The 16,845-nt window shown below is 32.4% G+C and overlaps 2 protein-coding genes across 2 annotated transcripts; both read left to right on the forward strand.

Moving 5' to 3' along the window:
• Window positions 1-2,566: 2,566 nt before the first annotated feature.
• LOC102622986 (2-oxoisovalerate dehydrogenase subunit beta 1, mitochondrial-like) lies at window positions 2,567-3,782 on the forward strand. Its single transcript, XM_052431463.1, has 4 exons — window positions 2,567-2,939; window positions 3,016-3,073; window positions 3,195-3,292; window positions 3,567-3,782. The coding sequence occupies exons 1-4, from the start codon at window positions 2,868-2,870 to the stop codon at window positions 3,648-3,650; spliced, it is 312 nt and encodes a 103-aa protein (XP_052287423.1). The 5' UTR covers window positions 2,567-2,867; the 3' UTR covers window positions 3,651-3,782.
• A 4,350-nt stretch (window positions 3,783-8,132) lies between these two features.
• LOC102622690 (codeine O-demethylase-like) lies at window positions 8,133-10,047 on the forward strand. The gene is made up of 4 exons (XM_006464433.3): window positions 8,133-8,438; window positions 8,737-8,984; window positions 9,175-9,502; window positions 9,633-10,047. The coding sequence occupies exons 1-4, from the start codon at window positions 8,223-8,225 to the stop codon at window positions 9,867-9,869; spliced, it is 1,029 nt and encodes a 342-aa protein (XP_006464496.1). The 5' UTR covers window positions 8,133-8,222; the 3' UTR covers window positions 9,870-10,047.
• The last annotated feature ends 6,798 nt before the right edge of the window (window positions 10,048-16,845 follow it).

The raw sequence follows: 16,845 nt of genomic DNA on the forward strand, positions 1-16,845 counted from the left end.
CTTCTTACATATGGCAGATTATTCTTTGGGGACGAGAACTATTAAAGGGGGGTCTTTATTGTTGTGTTTGAAATGGTCGTACATTAATGTTTATGGCAGTAATTGGCTGCCACGACCAAGTACTTTTAGCCCTATCTCACCAGATTCATTACCACTAGGTACGACAGTGGATTATTTGATTGACCGTGGGAATGGTTAGGATGTGGCACGATTACGGGGGCATTTCTACCTATTGATGTTGAACTGATTTTAAAATTGAAACTCTTTTATATGTTGATAGAAGATGCTGTGTTTTGGCGTTTTGATAGATGTGGGTTTTATACTGTAAAATTTGGGTATCATCTGGCTGTACAAGTTCCAGATTTCTTAGTTACTGGAACATCAGTTGGGATATCTAAGTGATGGAATCTAATTTGGACTTTGAAGGTGCTTCCTAAGGTAAAGATTTTTCTTTGGTGAGCTTCTAATGAGGCTCTTCTGACAAAAGTTAATCTAACAAAAAGAAAGGTATTATCTGATGCTTGTTGTGCTTGTGTAACCTTTCTTATGAGACCTTGATGCATTCTTTGTTTCATTTTGATTTTGAACAATGAGTGTGGAATGATACAGTTTTTGCTAATCTATTTTATGTGATTGTCGTAATGATTGTTGAGTTTCTTTTTTTTTTTCCTAGTATTCTATTTCCACCTTATCTAGCACTGAATTATGCTCGATGGTGATGATTATGTGAGGTATTTAGGGGGCACATAATAATATGGTGTTGTTGGGACAATCTAATGGGCCGCACACTATATGTGCACGAGCTCAAGGAATTTTGGAGTCTTTTGCCAATAATGTTGTCACTATTGTTGATTGTAATTTGAATAGTAATAGGCATGAGTGTGTGCAATGGGAGCCACCGCCTGTGGATTGGCTGAAATTGAATGTAGATGCCACAATAAATGCAAATAAGGGTGTAGTGGGTTGTGGTCTATTGTGCGCAACCATGATGGTTTGGTGATGGTTGTGGGAATTGCTCAAGGGGTTTTCTCTGATGATGTTGATGTGGCTGAGGTTGAGGCCTTATGCTTTGGATTACGACTTGTTAGAAAGATTGGTTTATCTCTACTAATGGTTGAGTTGGATTCACTTTGTATGATCAATTAGTTTTGGATCAACTTAGTACTCATACCGAGTTGTTTTGGTTTATTTCTGAAGTGAAGCACTTACTTTCTCCAAAGCATTCTTTTCAAGTTTGATGTATTTCTAAGGTTTTTAATTTAATAGCGGATGCATTAGCAAAATATTATGTCCGGTGTAGGGATTCTTATATTTGGTTGGAAGATTTTCCAATATACCTATGTTGTTATCTTTGAGATTTGTACTTTTTAATGATTAATGAAATTTTTTTTAAAAAAAAGTTAGATTATATAGGTTGTAAAATTAAATACCTGAATTATTATGGCAAAACATATGGTACATTTTCTAGTCAATCTAGTATTTCTTATTATAAGCGTAAAATAGTCATACTAAAATTATGTTAAAACAATATTAACGGTCAACATCAACAATGTTCAAGAGACTTCAATGAAAAAATGAAGGATCTAATTGATTTATTGTATAAACATTTTCTTCATTTGAAATGCTAAAAAATAATGTGATTTTTCTATAAACAAAAATTGTGGGTTTGAATTATCCCTCCCCTAATTATTTTCTAGTTGGAAATATTCCCTACACTCTATCAAAATTTTTGCTCTTTGATAAATGGACCCATTTAAACCAACTATACCCTTTTCTTTATCATATGTGTAGTATTTTATTTTTCTTCTAATAATACTTATTATTTTAGAATATGGATAAAAATTCTCTTTTAATTTTATTTATTTATTGTAGACATACTAAATATTGTAAAAGATAATATTTAAACATTATAGAGGTGCCCATTTTTTTTGTACAATTTTTTGAAAAAAAATTATTTAACATTTTTTCGAAGATTGTAAAATATTGTAAATTAAAAGATAATGATGTTTTATGTATTAAGAATTAGATAAATGTATCTATTTTATGAAATTATTATTCCATAAGTAAATTTAAGGATGATATTGTAACTATAACACAATCTGCTACATAGGGTGCCATTCATAGGCAGAGCTTCTCATAAAATTATATTGGGGCCAATTTAAATTTTAAATCCACAAGTTCTTAAAAAGGGAAAAAAAATCCCGCACACCAACCCCTAAAATTTTCTTAAATGGTCTTAAAAACCTCCTTAATTTCAAAAATAATCGCATAAACTCCTTTTTTTTACCATTATACTGTTTATTATAACAACAAAAAATTGACTTTAAATAAACATCTATAACAAATACAATAATAATAATAATAATAATAATAATATAAGTCATAAAATAATAAAAATTCTGTAAAATTTTTTGAATCTTAAAAAATTATTTTAATATTATTAAGGGATATTATCATTTTCCCACTAAAGGTATTCTGACACATTATGTCAGTACCACGGTTTGGTAAAACCATCACTTTACCACCAAACGTATAAACTGTTAGCATTTTCCCACCATTCCGTTAACTGAATAAAAATTATGCTGACATCATTAGGGTATTTTAGACATATCACGTGAAATGTTTACTGTCAAATAGAGAGTCTCACTCTCTTTCCACGCACTAATATTGGACTCTTCTGTGCTATGCATATTTGATAGGTTCGTATTATCTTTTTTGTATGCAGGGCATCGTTGGGTTTGCCATTGGTCTGGCAGCTATGGTTTGTTTCAGAAACTTATGTTTAAAATGCACAAGCTGGGAAGTCATTCTCAGCATAGTTCCTCAGGAACCTCTAATATGATGTACATATCCCTTGCTTTCATTTCATGCGTGATACGGAAAATCGAGCTATAGCTGAAATTCAATTTGCAGATTATATTTTTCCAGCTTTTGATCAGGTATAGCTCTCTTCCAGAAACTAGCGTCTCTTGTGGCTTCATAATTCACCTTTAGTTGACATAATCTTCTTGGTAGATTGTCAATGAAGCTGCTAAGTTCAGATACAGGAGTGGAAATCAATTTAATTGTGGAGGTAATTTGTTGCTCTGTTTATTGTCCAATGCTCCCCTCTGGTTCTTTCTTTTTTAGTTTTTCTTCCTCCCCGTCTCTCTGCTCTTGTTTTGTCCTTGAAGGGCCTTCATGTGATTCCCCAGGATTAACAGTAAGAGCCCCTTACGGAGCTGTGGGCCATGGTGGACATTATCACTCGCAATCTCCTGAAGCTTTCTTTTGTCACGTTCCTGGTCTCAAAGTATATTTTCTTCTCCTTGAGTTAATATGACTTTAATTTATTTATTTCTATTCTCTCCTGTGGTTAGCATCCTTCTCCCTGTGGGGCAATGCTCCGCATGCTAACTGCAGTTCATGAGGAGTCCAAAGAAACTATTTTGTTGTACCTTTGAGATTATAGAAAATCTTTCAATTGATCCTAATCCTTTTGCAAGGGAGCTGAAGTTTAGCACTTCCCTTCTAAAATTGTTTGATGTTTTGCATTGCTTGCAATACTTAATCAGTGAATTTTCTAGGTGCTCATCCCTCGAAGCCCACGACAAGCAAAAGGATTATTGCTGTCATGCATTCGTGATCCGAAACAGCAGCAGCTCTTATAAGCATAATGGGGTTATTTTTGTAATTAAATCATCATTTGCTGTTGTTCATTCTTAAAGGGCAAAATCGTCTTTTACGCTCCAGGGGTAAAATTGACCTTTTATGAATTTTCCGTTACATATTAATTGAGGTTTAACGGAATGGTGGGAAAATGCTAACAGTTTAAACGTTTGGTGGTAAAATGATAGTTTTACCAAACCATAGTACTGACATGATGTGTCAGAATACATTTAGTGGAAAAATAATAATATCCCTATTATTAATATCTCATATATTTTTTAGTGATAATAAAATATCTTTAACAGGTTAATAATTTTAAATTAATTATATTTAATATTCAAAATAATTCACAAAATTTATGTTATAATATTGACAATATTTTTTAATTATGTCTGTATTAGTTAATAGAATATTAATAAAATAAATCAAGATAGATTGCTATTATCTTAATAGTAAAAATAATTTTTATTATATATATATATATGTAATATTTTTATTTTTACCACCTAATTTTTTTTGTTCAATTGATTATTCTATTAACACATCATAAACATATAACTTTATAAACTGCAGCAATCTCAAACTGCCATTAAACCAGGTCACAAGACGAACCTCCAGTTAATTGAGAATACTCTCTATATGATTTTTGAATTAGAATTTATTGTTAAGCTTGTTTTTTACAAAGTAAAAAATTTATATTTTAAGATTTATTTTGCATTTTTATATTTTTAATTTTCTTACCAAACAATTATTGATTCAATACTCATTAAAGTTCAGTTCAGTACTTGGATGATTTTTAAGCACCCGAAATCATTTTCAAAAATTCAGTCGCCAAATCGGAAGAAAGAGACAAACGAAGTACACATGCTTCTTCCGAAGTTGAACTCCGTCTATTTTTCAATTATTTGGAATCATATGGAGAGAAGACTGAATTAGGTCAAGCAGAAAAGAGACAAATAACAGTCTCACTTCTAAAAAGGCGGCGAATATTGCTCGAGTTAGTTTGCGTGTCCATTATTACTTTAATCATATAAAGTAGATTTGCTTAAAGATGAAATTAGCATTTGGAAAACAATAAAGTAATGCCAAGATAGATTATTTAATGTTTACACATGTGATGATATTCAATTAATTAATGATATTAGTTTAGGGGAAAAAGAGCGAAACCCTCTAATATTTGAAAACATGTTCAAACTCCACTGAATGTCAACTGTTTCGCTGATCTTATTATTTCACTCTTGTGGTTGTTTGATATTAAGAATACGGATACCTTTATTTATCTAATTAATTAAAAAAATCAATCGCAATTAATTAAAAAGCATAGGAAAAAGTAAGAAAATTGACATACTTATTTAATTAATTCTGAAAAATTAAAATCGAAATTAATAATTATATACACTATTCTTTTGCATAATAATAATAACTTGAAATTTTATGTAAATATACACCCTCAACTACTTGTTTTAAATACCCTCAACTTATTACTCGACAAAAAAATAGTATGTGTGTTAAATAGTTAGAATTTTATGTAAATATTCTTTTTCATTTAAGTTTTCAATTAATTCTAAATATATTCTCAGAATTAATTGAAAAATTATGTCGATCTCTTACTTTTTCTCATTATTTTTATATAATTTTTTAATTAGATATAGTTAAAAAATATTTAATTAAATAGTTAAAGTTATCCACATTTCCAAAATCAAACAACCATCATAGATAAAATGGTAATATCAATACAAAAGATGACACTCAGAGATTTAGAAGTATTTTAAAATATTAAGGAGATTTCTATTAATTTTGTGAAATCAAACAACCATCATATCAATGACTTCAATTTTGGCCGCAAAATTATTGAACCAGCTACTCTTTTGCGTGTACAGCTTTAAAATACTTTAAATAGAATTAAAGTAACTGACTGCCTTCGTTTTCGTCGTCAATGACAATTTTTGTAAGTTCGAAACATTGAGGCTGATATATTAAAACTTTAAATGTGAAAAGTACGACCCCAGTAAATATTACTGATCGCGATATAGATCCTTAATGTGTTGGATCAAACTTAACGGCCAAGTTGGATTAATTTATTATCAACTGATTTGTACATTGAATTTGGCATTCCATATGTCTTTTGTCAAATATATTTTTTCCAACTAAAATAAATATAATAAAAATCTAGGATGCATTGTGTCATGCCGCCAGAGGCGGAGCCAGCATCGGACCAGGTGGGGCACATGCCCCAGCTGGCTTTCAAAATTTTTTTTGATGGTTTTCTTAAAAAAATATATTTTATTTATTATTTATCAAAATGCCCCACGTAAATTTTAAAACTTTGAAAGTGCCCACATAATTTTAAAAATATTTCATGTTGCCCCTAACTTAAATGTCTAATTCTAAATAATTTGATTAACTATTATAATATCATAAAAATCAATAAAGACAAATGAGAGAACCTTTATCAAATGAAATTCATTAAAAAATTAATTAAAATAAGTAAAATCTTAGCTTTCCGCTTTCTCTCGTCTCTTCCAGAGTTCCATGAAATAAAGTGTGGTGGGTGGACTCCATAGCAGATTAGGCGATTTGCAGTGCTCCCTGATCGTCACCATGCGCGAGATGTTTTTTAATTCTAATTTTTTATTTCATTATTTTTTCTAATTTAAAATTGCTAATTTTATTATATAGCTTAAATTTGAAGTTCATGCAAACATTTGATTTTGTGTTTACTTTATACTTGATGAAAAATATTCTTGGTTTTGCAAATGATTTGTCACAAGCATTACAAAGGAAAGATCAAGATTTTGTGAATTCCATGAAATTAGTTAGTATTTGCAAGCTAGGTCTACTAAGGATGAGGGAACATGGATGGAATTCTTTGCTTAGTCAAGTTTCTTCATTTTGTGAGAAGCGTTTTATTATTGTTCCTGTCATGGAAAATATGTTTCTAACCCCTGGAAGATCAAGGCATAGAGCACAAGAGATCACAAATATGCATCATTATCGCATTGACCTATTTTGTACTATTTTGGATATGCAACTTCAAGAGTTAAACAGTCGTTTTAATGAGATAAACACTAAATTACTTATGTGCTTGGCTTGTTTATGTCCAAAAGATTTATTTGCAGCTTTCAATAAAGAAACGTTATTGCGCCTTGCTCAATTTTATCTAAAAGATTTTTCTCCAATTGATCTCATGGCACTAGATACTTAACTTGATGTTTACATAATGGATATGCAATCTAGTGTTGAGTTTTCAGGATTAAACAGGATTTGTGATCTTGCACAAAAAATGGTTGAGACTAATAAGCACAAGGTGTTTTCATTGGTCTATTTATTAGTCACATTAGCATTAGTTTTACCAGTTGCCACTACTACTGTTGAAAGAGTTTTTTCAGCTATGAATTATGTGAAGAATCGACTACGAAGTTGAATGGAAGATGAATGGTTGAATGATAATCTAGTTGTGTACATTGAAAAAGATGTATTTGATTGTATTGATAATGAAATTATTTTACAGCATTTTCAACGCATGAAATCTCGTTGGGGAATTCTTGATTAGAACAATTGTAATAAGTAAATTTATTATTAATTTATATTATAGTTGCAATTCTATGTATTGTTATCTAAATTTTCAAAATTTATTATCAATTTATATTATATTGCGATTTTATGTGTTGTAATATAAATTTTCAAAATTATACTACATTTTTAGTGTGCCCCAGATCAATTTAATTCCTGGCTACGTCCCTGCATGCCGCCAAACTTCAATTATTTTTCGTCTCCTATAGCTATACATACATATAAAGGTTCAAACACATGAAATATTTTTATTGAATATGAGACTTTTGGGATTTGATAAGAGTGGAGGAACCAGGAATACATTGGATAGACGGATCATACTGAAAAAAGTACAAATTTGACGAGCTTACAACATAAAATTTAGAAATTGTAGAGCCAACAGAAAGGATTAGAATAGATAAACCATAAACTGTCATAGGCTATAACAAATTTGGGAAAGCACGAGGGCGTCAAACGTAAGCTTTGGATTAAATGCTAAAAATTCAATTGAATTTTTAATTTTCCAGGATTTTTTTTTGAGAAATGACTGTAGCGGCTAACTAACCCAATTTATATTACACCAACTGTAGGATACTCAGCTTTCAAAAAAAGAAAAAAGAAAAAGAAAAAGAAAACCTTGGATGTTTTACGTGGCCAACTTACTGAAGTGAAAATATTTAATTTCTTGTCTTTTACTAGGTTTAGATAACACCAACCTAGGGTGTTTAAATAAAAAAGGAAAAATAAAAAACCGATGATGCTTCATATCACCAACTGGATTAATGGAAAACAAATTAATTTAATTTAATTTATTAAGTGTGAAACGTTCGATTCGAACAGCCAGCACAAAATGTTTGACCTCAGCCAGCAGCGGAGACTTTTCAACACGACTCATTTATTTTATATCTTCCAAAAGTTCTATAAACTGGCCTTTCGACTAGCCATCACAACTCAAAAGGAATAAAAGAAGTTCCAGAGGAAATATTGCGCGGTATAACTTTCTGAAAACAACGTTCGTACATATGGCTCCTGCTCAAGTAGAAGAAAAACCATCAAAAACAGTCCAAGAATTACCAAACAATTATATCTATAAGGGTGGTGACGCTGGAACTCTTGGTACTTCTCTTTCGTACATAGACATTCCAACAATTGATTTCAGCCTCTTGTCATCTCCAACATCCGGCAAACAAGAACTTGAGAAACTTTGCTCAGCTCTTACCTCCTGGGGCTGCGTCCAGGTCAGTTTTTTATTTTTTTTTCTGCTACTTAATTAATTTTTGAATTATGCTGCAATTGATATTGCATAACTTAATCTGTTGTGGATGTCTGCGTTTTATAAAGTACTGCAAAGGCATATTACGTGGGTTTTACAGCTTTGTAGAGTCGATGCTCTTTGCACAACGACTTTATAGCGCTTTAAGAGCCCTTTATGGTGCTGTAAAGGTCCAAAACTCATTAAATGTGGATGATCTCTCATGAGAATGATTAGCTATTGTAAGACTTATAATGCTCATAGCTTAAACTTTGGAGTTTCAGATAATCAATCATGGAATAGACCCTGCATTTATGGACAAAGTGGATGAAGTTGGCAAGCAGTTCTTTGGTCTTCCTCTGGAAGAGAAGAAGAAATATGCCAGAGAAAACGGTGGCTACGAAGGTTATTCGAATCACATTCTTGATTCCAAGGACCAAGCATTCGATTGGATCGATAGATTGTATCTTGTAACTAAACCAGAAGATAAAAGAGAACTCAAATTATGGCCTGAAAATCCTCAATCTTTTAGGTAAATTTCCCTGAAGCCATATAATTCGTAAGCACAAACTAATTAAAACAACGATAAAGCTTTTTTTTTTTTTTTGGGTTATTACTGAAAACAATAAGCTGTAAAAATCATAAGACATATCTTTTACTTGACATCTAACTATGCTTATCAACACCTATTAACTTTCTCTTGTTTGCTGTAATTGGTTCAGGGAAATTTTACATGAATATACCGCCAAGATAGAAAAGTTAAACGAAATGCTACTCAAGGCCATAGCGAGGGCATTAACTTTGGAAGAAAATTGTTTTCTCGACATGTATGGTGAAGATGCATCAATGCTTTCGATATTCAACTTGTATCCTCCATGCCCAAGGCCTGATCTTGCCATAGGTCTTAAGCCACATGCTGATGCATCAGTATTTACTTATCTCATGCAAGATAAAGAAGTGGAAGGCCTCCAATTTCAGAAAGATGATCAATGGTATAAGGTTCCGGTCATTCCAGGAGCTTTTGTTATTAATGTTGGCGATCAGATTGAGGTAACTAATTGCTAATGCTAACTGTCTAATGCAGTTTTAATTGGCATTATTTTTCTAATGATGGTACTTTCATGCCTATTAGAATTTATTTTTACTACTTTGTTCCCTGATAAATTTTTAATTAACGCAGATAATGAGTAATGGAATATTCAAAAGTCCCATACATAGAGTGGTGACAAATACAGAAAAGGGAAGAATGTCCCTGGTGATGTTTTGTTTCCCGAATCCGAATAAAGAGATTGAACCAGTCAAAGGATTGGTGACCGAGACAAGGCCAAGACTGTACAAGACCATGAAAGATTATACTAGCATCCTTGTTGAGAACTACCAAAAAGGAAGGAGACCAATTGAAGCAGCAAAAATATAGCTTCCTTTCCATCTCCACAATTCATTAATATTACTAAGTCGTATTGCTTTCAACAAATAATTCAGGCCTCCTCATGGCTTTAGTTCTGTTTGTGAAAAGTTTCTGTTGTTAATCTTTTAATTGTTGCTTCCAGTTACGTTTCTTTCTTCTATGGGTATTCATTCTTTTATTACTTTAACTCCTTCCATTAATATTTCAATTTCTGTCTTCAATAATTCCATGATTATTTCTTTCTTTTATTTTTTTTCATGATCTGAATCGCTCTGTGCATAAATTTGGCAAAACTCTAGAGATACAATAATAAAATGGATGAGACTAGTCCAACCCACCAGATACTTATTAAAATTATTTACATAATAACCCACCAGATACTTATTAAACTTATTTACATAATAAACTTATCATGAAAATTTAAAATTAATATTTTACTTTAGCTTAAAACCTATCTTAATGCCTTTAATACATTTATTAAATTAAATTATCATATATAGTTGGTGTTATTCTTTTTCTCGTCTCAATCAAATTACGTTTGTCCATCTCTCTAATTATCTTTGGATCTCTCTCTCTGAGATCATCTCTAGATCTCTCTCCACCATTGTACATTATATGCTAAAGTTGGGAAAAGAGTGAAACCTCTGGTGTGCTTTATTTTATATATTATTTTAGCTTTTCATACTTAATATATGTTTATTTCTATTTTAATATACACGTCTTAATTTTTGTTGAAAATTGATTTAAAAAAAATGAAAACGTTTGATAAGTCAACAGGGGCGGAAGTTGTTGGAAACAAGAAAAACTTTTGGTGAAAACCATCACCTATAACCTAGGAATATTCATCTTGTATCACCAAGAATTACTAACAAAATTATGCGAAAGTGTACCTGAATTCATAACACTGAATTACTCTCTAGGGTTGCTTGGTTGGTTGTCCAGATCTACACGTTTTCCTAGAGAATCCTTTAATTTTCTTTACGCTCTCTCTCTGATGATGAGATTTCAGAAATAATAGAAAGATACGTGTGACCTAAAAACCATAATCACTTATATAGACAACATTTTCCTTTTGTCAATAGGTATTCCTAATTCTTCTCATCATAGAGTTAGAATTATATTAAGTCTTTACACATTACAAGCCCACACCATATTAGATACATTAAAGCTTATAATACCGAAAACCTAAATATATCGCTTTTAATTGGGTTTAACCTTATATGACAGTCTGTAACACATAATTAGTCATATATAAACCCAATTTTAGATTAAGGATTCAACAATATTGGATTAAAAAATCCAATAGAAGTCACACTCGAAGCAAATTCAAGAGAGTAGGTGCCGTGTTTCTTTCTTTTGACAAAACTAAGAGAGTGAGACAAAGCATTTTTTTGAGACAAAGCATTTTTTTGAGACAAAGCACTTATTGCTTTGAAATTTACTTTCTTGTATGTTTTTTTTTATGCCGCATTTGCTAACTGTTGAAGTCGAAATTGTTGATTTATGAAGCCATTATTTGGTTATAAAAGGAGGGCTATCTTTAGAGTTTTGTATCCCACTTGAGAGCATTTATTTGGTGAATGCAAGAGAAGCAATCAATGCTTTTAAAACAGAGAGAAATGTTCTTAAGCAAGTAGTTACATTGAAGGCAAACCTAGATATTTCTCATGATGGGATACAACCTCTAGTTGGAAAAACTCTTTCAGCTTTGCAAAAACATCAGCCTGCACATTCGGACTGAGAAACATTGAAGATTTCTTTCTTTAAATTAAACAATTGGGCAGAAGCCTTTGAGTACTTCTCAAATATTCTTCTGAGCTGTCTGCACTCATCCACCGAGGCTCTTGCAAAAATCCGGCTGTCATTTGCCAAAAAAAAGGGAGAAAAATAGAAGGACCATGACGCCCAAAATCAACACCATGAGTTACATTCGCATTAGTAGCATTTTGTAATAAACATGAAAAAGATTCCTCTTTCTATTTAAATTCAACAATATGTAACCCTTAATAATAATTAATTATAAATCTTGAAACATTCATTTATTTTATTAAGCCAACAACTAAACTTTAGTGCCTTAAAATACATCAACTAATTGATATAGGAAGGAAGGTTCCTTCATCTTCCCTCACCAATGCCACTAGAGCCTAATTTTACTGTCATAATCTCATATTTAATTATGCAACCTTTTGTTTAGTGTCTTGTGGCTTCTTCAAACTTTGTAAAGATTAAGTATTTAAGATTTGTTATGTTTGAGTTTTTTTATATTATTTAACCAACATACTCTTTAAAAATATTCTTGTGTTTTTTTTTTTACTTATTTGAATTTTTAGTATTGTGTGCTTCATGGAATACACTTTTCTTCATGAGTTGAACAATGATGAAGATAGTTGGGTAATAAGGGTTAGGCTTTGTAGGATGTGGGACTCTGTTAATACCAAGAAGGATGGAGAATTGATTAGTATGAACATGATTTTTGTTGATGAAAATGTTGCATAAAAAATTCTTTCTCGTATTATTTTCTCTAATTTTTTCCCAATTTTTTTACACTTAATGTAGTATTTTTTTTTCGTAGGAAAATCTAACGCATGTAACAATCAGGAAAAATTCAGTGACAAAGTTTAGGTACATGTTGAGTGAGAGTTCTTTGTACAGTGTCAAGAATTTGAAAGTTGTTTCAACTACGGGTGAGTACAGACCATTTTCAAATCAATATAAGATTATTTTCTTGGTTATAACTTCACTTAAGAGGTTAGAAGAAGGAACTGTTAAGATTCCGATCAATGGATTCCAATTCATATCTTCAAATTTGATTAATATATGTGTGAATGATAATACAATCCTCTCAGGTATTTTTTTTAATTATTAATGTTTGTTAAAGTGTATATTATAAATTATTGATCCTTATGTTTTAACATGTTTATGTTATTTTTTCATAATATTACAGATATTATCGGAAGTTTATGTGGTGTGGGTAATATTGAGATCGTTAGAGCTGGTTGGAAAAAAAAAGAGATATAATAGTTCTAATAGATTAACAAGTTGAATATAATTTGGAACTTATCAACAACTGCAAAAAGTATAAGGTCTGTACACTTATACTATACACATTAATATATATTTTTAAAGTTAACAAAAAATAATTTAACTTTCATAAATAACATTAGTTTTATAAGGCTGCCTCATCTAAAAAAAAAATTAATTCATATTTTTTATTAGTTTCATTAAGTGCAAAGTAAGAAAAAAAGATAATACTAATTTTTTTTTCAAAGCCGCGAGAAGCGCGGTTCTATTTCCTAATTCTAAATAATCATAAGCCTTACTAATATCTAACTTCAGAACCATCATGCCATTTTTCCTCTTTTTCTTACATTTAATTTTATGCAAACATTCATAATCCACAATTATATTGTTGATAATAAGTCTACCAGCCACAAAAGTGCTTTGATTAAGAGAAATTATTATTTTTCTAAAATCAGCTTAAGTCTATTAGCCAATGTTTTTATAATAATTTTATAAATAATATTACAGAGATTAATACGCCTGAATTCAGAAACTCTTTTTGGCTCTTTAATTTTAGAGATCAGAGCAATGTAAGTTTTGTTCAAATAAGAGATGCCTTCCCCATCATTCATGACATAAAAACAAACATTTGTTACTGACTCACCAATGATATGCCAGTATTTTTGAAAAAATTCAGCATTTAGTCCATCAGGTCCTAGAGCTTTATAAGGATGCATCTGAAAAAGGGCTTGACGGATTTACTTTGTTGTAAAGGCTTTGTCAAGCATCTGATTCATATCCTCTATTACTCTAGGCTCCAAACCACTAATAACATCGTCAATTGAATCACGAGAAGGGTTTGTGGAGATGAATAGATTAGTAAAATAGTTGCACACCTCTGCTGCAACTTCTTTACGCCCTTCCTTCCATCTGTTATTAGAATTCAGTAGCCATCAATCTTATTTCTTCTTCGTCCAGCTGAATCCCAAGCATGAAAAAAATGTGGGATTACGAACTCCTTCCTTAAGTTAGACAGCCCGTGATCGCTGCCTCCACCTAAAATAATCCCGCAAAATATTATCAATCTCAGCTTCTACTTTCCTGATAGCCTCACAGTCTATTAAATTCAGAGGAGTATTGATTAAATTTGTGTATTGATTCTGCAATGCCGCCAACATCTTGTTCCTCCTACTAAATTTTTCCTTACTCCAATCGTTCCGCACTTCCTTCAAACTTTCCGCTTTATGTAGAAATATTGAAATAGGATTATTGCCATTCCAAGCACTAGCATCACACCATGAAAGCTCAATCAATCTTTTGCAATCATTATACAAGGACCAATAATCCTCAAAATAAAATCTGCCGCCCTACCTATCCTTACTGTCTTTGATGTTCTTCCTTCATTAAATTCAATCCAAATCGGCAAATGATCAGAGCCCTCAATTGTCATATGAATAACCAAAATATTGGGAAATCTATTGCGCCACTGCCATAAACTTAAAAATCTGTCTAACTGATCTTTAACTTGGCCTCCCTTAAACCTTAGATTTGTCCAAGTAAAAGGCACGCCCTTGTAGTCCAAATCAGAAAGACCATACTTCATGATTGTGTCTTTAAACTCCAAAACTGCACCCAAATTTCGTGTACCAACCCCTTCTTTCTCCTATAAACTAAGAATATCGTTAGTCACCCCCACATAACCATGGCAGATGACTAGGTTGAGCTAATCTTTTCAACAAATTCCAAGAGCGTGCTCTGTGAGAGCTATCTAGGTGCCCGTAAAACCCTGTGAAACACCAAGTATCACCATCTTCCATAATTATTTCACAATCTGTATGGTGTCTACTATAAGAAACAATAGTAAGGTCAACATCATCCATCCACAACAATGCAAGTCCATCGCTTAAACCATTATGATCCACTATAAAACAACTGTCAAAACCCAACTTTCTTTTGATACTCTGCATTTGAATGGTCAACATCTTTGTTTCACACAAAAATAAAATACATGGTCTGACCCGTTGGAGAACAAATTTAAGATTTCCGAACGTTGGGGTGTTCCTCAAGCCTCGAACGTTCCAACAAATGAGATTCATGATTGCAGATACATGAACATTATACAATCCATCATGATCCGCATCTCCATCAATAATTTGTTTCAGTCAGACTTGAGCACTTAGTAGGAATCGTGAAAAAATTGAGCTATCCCAAATCTCTCTGTTTCTTTGAGGACAGTGGGTCAACTTCCACATATGCCTCTTGATACCAATCCCAGAGTTAGCCTTGTTCCCTATGACTTGCTTTATAGGCCATTTGCGAGGCTTACCACTTTTCACAGGCTTAATTGCATTTCTTAAGCCTATTATGGGCTTTTTATAGTTCATTTCTCCAGAATTACCATTATCATCGTGAATTAAGCCTTTCTCATATGTTACAGTATGGGCCACAGCCTGATTAGGAAGCCTAATACTATCGATCACACCCTCAGTCTCAACCCTCAAATTTGCTTCCCACGTATAATCTTCCTCGGAAATTGCTTCACCGCCGAATTCATTAAATGCTCCACTTGCAATGCTACTATAATGATTACCTAAAGTCACCGTATTGTCCCATTTGCTACCATCATTATGTAAAGAGCCATGATCTGGAACATTCCCATGCTCTGCTTCATCTTCTCCCTGTACAAATGGTTGAAGTTGAACTCTCTCCGTTTCTTCATGATTTTGGGAAGAAACTCTGATTAGTTTTTCATCAGCCGACTTCGCTTGACGCCCAATATCCACTGGACTTGATGCTTTCAACCGAGGGAGTATTTAAAATCTAAATTTGCACGGACTTTTAAGCTACTGGACTCCTTATCTTTTGAACATTCACGACGAACATGCCCTATTTTAACACAATTGTAATAGAAATCGGGAAGCTTTTCATACCTCACAAGCAAAATGATGACCTTAGTTTCCAACTCCGGAGACAATAGTTTTATACACTTCCTCAATGGCTTAGTAGCATCAATAATCACTCTCAATCGAAGAAAACGCCCTGTAAAGTCACCATACGACCTCACCTCCACATCTTCAACCTCCCTGGTTTGTTTTCCTAGGAACAAAGCTATCTCCTTGTTCATACATAAAATTCGAAAATTATGATTTGTATCCAAAAAGAGATATGAGTAAAATCTAATTTTGCAGGATCCCCAACCCCTTTCAGCTTTGTTAGTACAATAATAGCATTCTTAAAGCTCCAAGGACCGCTTGCAAATACCCTTTTTTTGTCGCCATCAGAGTTGAATTGGAACAGCAACAAGTTGTCGCCTACGCATTCAATCATAACGATCTTCACCGTTTTCCAGACATCATGTATCACCGCCTTAAATGCCTCCATGTTAGCCTTCTTATTTGTTAGAATTTTGCCCACCAAATAGTTCTGCATTTGCCTTTTCCCCAGCAACACAAGTGATCTGTAAAGCGAAACCACTTTTCCATCATCTTCTGAGATTGACAACGATTTGCAAAACTTTGCTATTTCCTCTGTATCCAAAACCAGCCAGGCAGAGAAACACGTCCCTAAACGACTGGATAACAAGTGGATAAAAGAAAAAAACAACCAAAAGTGCTATTGACAATCTAGTATTGAAATTGGATTGCTATATACACTCCTAAAGAGTGAAGAAAACACTGTACAAAGCAGTAAATAAAACTTCTACAACAGTTTTCTAGGACCGTTTCTTAAGTGCAAAGAATTTAAAGAAGAAACAAATTGAAATTTAATGGAAATAGTTGCCGATTATGGAAGAAAAGAGGGAAGAAGTGTTAAAGTGTGAGCTCTGAAACTGGTTTCCAGAAATTCATACGACATGTCAGTTTGTGATTGGAACAGAATATGACTAGTCGGTTAAAGTCATGCAAAGCCGTATGACAAAGTTGTTTGATCATCCATGTGTGAGTAAGTAAAGCACGTGACCATCACATGCTTACACTTAACCAAA

Source organism: Citrus sinensis, chromosome 7 (assembly GCF_022201045.2).
Source record: "Citrus sinensis cultivar Valencia sweet orange chromosome 7, DVS_A1.0, whole genome shotgun sequence".
NCBI lineage: Eukaryota > Viridiplantae > Streptophyta > Magnoliopsida > Sapindales > Rutaceae > Citrus > Citrus sinensis.

Bases quoted from the DNA above. Each gene is read 5' to 3' on its own strand.
- LOC102622690 (XM_006464433.3), top strand. From the start codon at position 8,223: ATGGCTCCTGCTCAAGTAGAAGAAAAACCATCAAAAACAGTCCAAGAA. The intron at 8,439-8,736 runs GTCAGTTTTTTA...TTGGAGTTTCAG, and splicing joins CCTCCTGGGGCTGCGTCCAG to ATAATCAATCATGGAATAGA. The intron at 8,985-9,174 runs GTAAATTTCCCT...TAATTGGTTCAG, and splicing joins GAAAATCCTCAATCTTTTAG to GGAAATTTTACATGAATATA.
- LOC102622986 (XM_052431463.1), top strand. From the start codon at position 2,868: ATGCGTGATACGGAAAATCGAGCTATAGCTGAAATTCAATTTGCAGAT. The intron at 3,074-3,194 runs GTAATTTGTTGC...GTGATTCCCCAG, and splicing joins AAATCAATTTAATTGTGGAG to GATTAACAGTAAGAGCCCCT. The intron at 3,293-3,566 runs GTATATTTTCTT...TGAATTTTCTAG, and splicing joins GTCACGTTCCTGGTCTCAAA to GTGCTCATCCCTCGAAGCCC.